Raw genomic sequence first — 3,316 nt, 5'->3', positions numbered from 1 at the left:
ATCCACCCACACAACGCACACCCACACAACGCACACCCAAAACTGGCTCTCAACTATGGCCAACGCACACACCAACACATACCGACACACACAAACACACACACACAAATGCTTAATTTTTTTTTAAATTTTTTTTTTTAATTTTTTTTATTTTAATTTAATTTTTTCCTTTTATATATATATATATATTTTTCTTTTCTATTGCTTGCTTGGAAATGTCAGAATCTCATCAGCCTGATCTTGTTGAAACATCAAAGGATGCATTCATTGACATTCTTTCAAAGTTGAATGACTCACAGTTTCATAGTTTTGACTCGTTTGTTCGATCTGCTTTAGGTTAGCTTGGTCTTTTTTCTTTCTTTGTTTTTGTTTCCTTTTTTTTTATATATTCTATAATTTATATATATATATATATATAGTATGTGTGGGTGTGTTGTCTAGATAAATAACTCTAAAGAGACAGAAAGAGAGGAAGAAGGGAGGAGGGAGGGAGGGAGAAAGACTTTTAGCTCTATTTTTATTTTTATTTTAAATATAATAATAATATTAGGGGTTATATGAAATGTAGAGGAGTATCATGGTCAGGTGCACGGTCAACATGGACATGGACATGAGCATGAGAATGAAGACGAAGTTGAGATGGAAACCGAAGAACAGACTGGAGAGTTCCAGCCTGTGAGCGACATAAAAATGATGCGCCTTGGCCGAATAATTAAAGATTTACGGGCTCGCGTTCCTATCTCTGCAGAAGCACCGGAAGAAAAGACGATGATCCCGAAGAGTAAAGAGGTATATAAATTAAATAAAGTGGGAATATAGAATGTAGAAATTTAGAGAGAGAGAAAAAGAAGAAAAACATATATAATATTGTCAAGGTATACAATACAATACAATACAATATACCTTTTCTCTCTCTCTATACCCCTCTATCTATCTATCTATCTATCTATCTCTTTCTCTCTCTTTCTCTATATATATATGTATATGCATATGTACACATATCTTCATTTTTTTTTGTTTGTTTGTTTGGTTACTTCTTCCAAGTAAGGTGACGAATGTTTGGCATTTAGTTTGCAGACTACAGTGACGAAAACACGGTCCATGTGGATGGCTTTCTGTTTACTGAGGATGATGTGGATGAATTGTGTGACAAGGGACAATTATCGCGCAACTATTGTCTCGATTGCCGATCTCGCAAGGTTGCTCCCTTGAGTAAGTTGAGAGTAACTGGGGCCGCTACTATTATTATACATTAGAAGAATAGTGATAAACATAATGATGACAACGATGAATTATATATACATATATCTTATATCTTATATCTTATATCTTATATGTTTTTTTTTTAGATTTTATTTCTCATTCAGCATCGGTTCTTCAATTACAATTCTTGTACCAGGTTGTATTGGCAGACAAGGTCAAGGATAAAGTCATTGTGGATGTTGGATCACGCTTGGGCGCAGTATTGTACTCAGTATGTCAAGACCATTAAAAAAAAGAAACGGAAAAAATAGGTGTATTTAGCAAGATTGGTTGATTGGTTGACTGGTTGCCTAGGTTACTAGTTAATTGGATGCTATGGTTACTAGTTAACTAGCTGCTATGGTTATTGGTTAATTAGTTTTTATGGTTACTGGTTGAACAGTTGCCTTAGTTACTGGCTGGCTGGTTGCGTTTATTATTGTTCTCAATCGTTATTGTATTATTGTGCACATCGGCTGACGTTTGTTTATTTGTTTATTTTTTATTTTGTGTTCCTTGTAGGGCCACTTGTTCACAAGAGCACGCAAATTAATAGGTGTTGAGATCAATACATGGTTTAGTAAATTGCAGCAAGATATGGTGAACAAGTATAAGATGGGAGACCGTATTCAGGTAAACCGATAGAGATTTGAACACAACTTCTTTATTGTTATTGCAATTATGTGCTGTACTATATTGAAATGAAACCTACTATACTCTATTCTATCCTCTTTTACTATTGTCTCTTATTTTTCTCTTTGTAAACCATTTGAAACACCAATATCGTATGTATATACAACCGCATTTTTTAACATTTTTGTATATGTATATATTTATATAATAGATTATCAACAAAGATATTCAACTGGTTCCTGAATTGCTTTCTAAGCAAGCAGATGTGGTCATTATGAACAACGTGTTTCAATTTTTCAATGAACTTGGGGTGCAGCAACAGATTTGGAAGTTTATTCGGTCCGAGACCATAAAGAAGCCCGGCCTCTTGCTTGTTACTCTACCCTCACTACAAGAGCAGCTTAAGGAAGCTGGTTTATCTGCTGCTAAACTGATGAAGGGATGGGTGAAGGAAGTGAAATTAGACTACGAAGGAGGATGGTTCCATGACGATTTGAACGAAGACGAGATTGATGAGATTAAGCAAGTGCATCTTTACAAAGTGCTCTAACAAATAGCAATAAGAACAAAGATAAGCAAACCAAACCAAAACAATAATTTATATATAAAAATACATAAATAAAAACCTGTATTCTATTCTATTCTTTCTAAATCACCCCAACCTTTAAATTTCCTTCTTACCTTTTAGTATAAATTGGATTGGATAGGATTGGATAGGATAGGATAAAATAGGATAAAATAGGATAAAATAGGATGAAATAGGATGAAATAGGATAGGCTTTACAAGGGAAGGAGACAGAGAGAGACAGAGAGAGACAGAGAGAAAGATAAGGATATATATTTGAGCGGATGTCAATTGTAAGAGTAAAAAAAAACGTAGAATAAAGGCAAAGGCAAAGGCAAAGGCAAAGAGGAACATAGACAGGGAGATAGTGAGAGAGAGAAATAGTGTGTGTTTTTTTTAAGATAGATAGTAAGGATGGCCAAGGTCAGGTAAAGAGTGGGGCGAGAGTGATTTTTTTTTTGAATTGCATTGTATTGTGGATATTATAGATTCTTGAGTTTGCGCTGGGTATGGATGACTTGAATGGCTTGACGATAACCATATATGCAGAAGTCTGTCAGGAGAACTATGGTGGCTGGCACAAGGAGGGCTACGGCGCAGACCTTTGAAGCTCTGGCGATAGAATACACCATTTCAGCCTGGAAGTAAGGAAAGGGTGTTGAGAGCAAGTCAAGCATAGTCAAGTTTATTTTTTGAGTGAGAAAGGTGCAAAAGAAATGAAGATTGGTCAGGAAGGTTTTTTTTTATTTACTTTTATTATTTATTTATATTTATATTTACAAGGCAAAAAAAAGAGTCAAAGGTATGTCAAGGAGTAATAATTATACTAATATAAAATAAAATAATATAAAATAAAAGGGACCAACTCAAGAGCAG

General features: G+C 34.6%; 1 protein-coding gene across 1 annotated transcript; it reads left to right on the top strand.

Annotated features, from left to right (window-relative positions):
- Positions 1 to 213: 213 nt before the first annotated feature.
- Positions 214 to 2,517, top strand: PHYBLDRAFT_79580 (hypothetical protein; the record flags this gene model as incomplete). The annotated part of the gene is made up of 6 exons (XM_018443477.1): positions 214 to 336; positions 569 to 789; positions 1,071 to 1,212; positions 1,350 to 1,474; positions 1,765 to 1,875; positions 2,087 to 2,517. Coding segments are annotated over 6 exons (1,061 nt in total), but the record flags the coding sequence as incomplete, so codon positions are not given.
- Between the last annotated feature and the right edge of the window lie 799 nt (positions 2,518 to 3,316).

This window comes from Phycomyces blakesleeanus (assembly GCF_001638985.1).
Source record: "Phycomyces blakesleeanus NRRL 1555(-) unplaced genomic scaffold PHYBLscaffold_3, whole genome shotgun sequence".
In the NCBI taxonomy this organism is placed as follows: Eukaryota; Fungi; Mucoromycota; class Mucoromycetes; order Mucorales; family Phycomycetaceae; genus Phycomyces; species Phycomyces blakesleeanus.
Note: the sequence above shows the minus strand (reverse complement) of the source record. Positions and strands in the feature narration are given on the sequence as shown.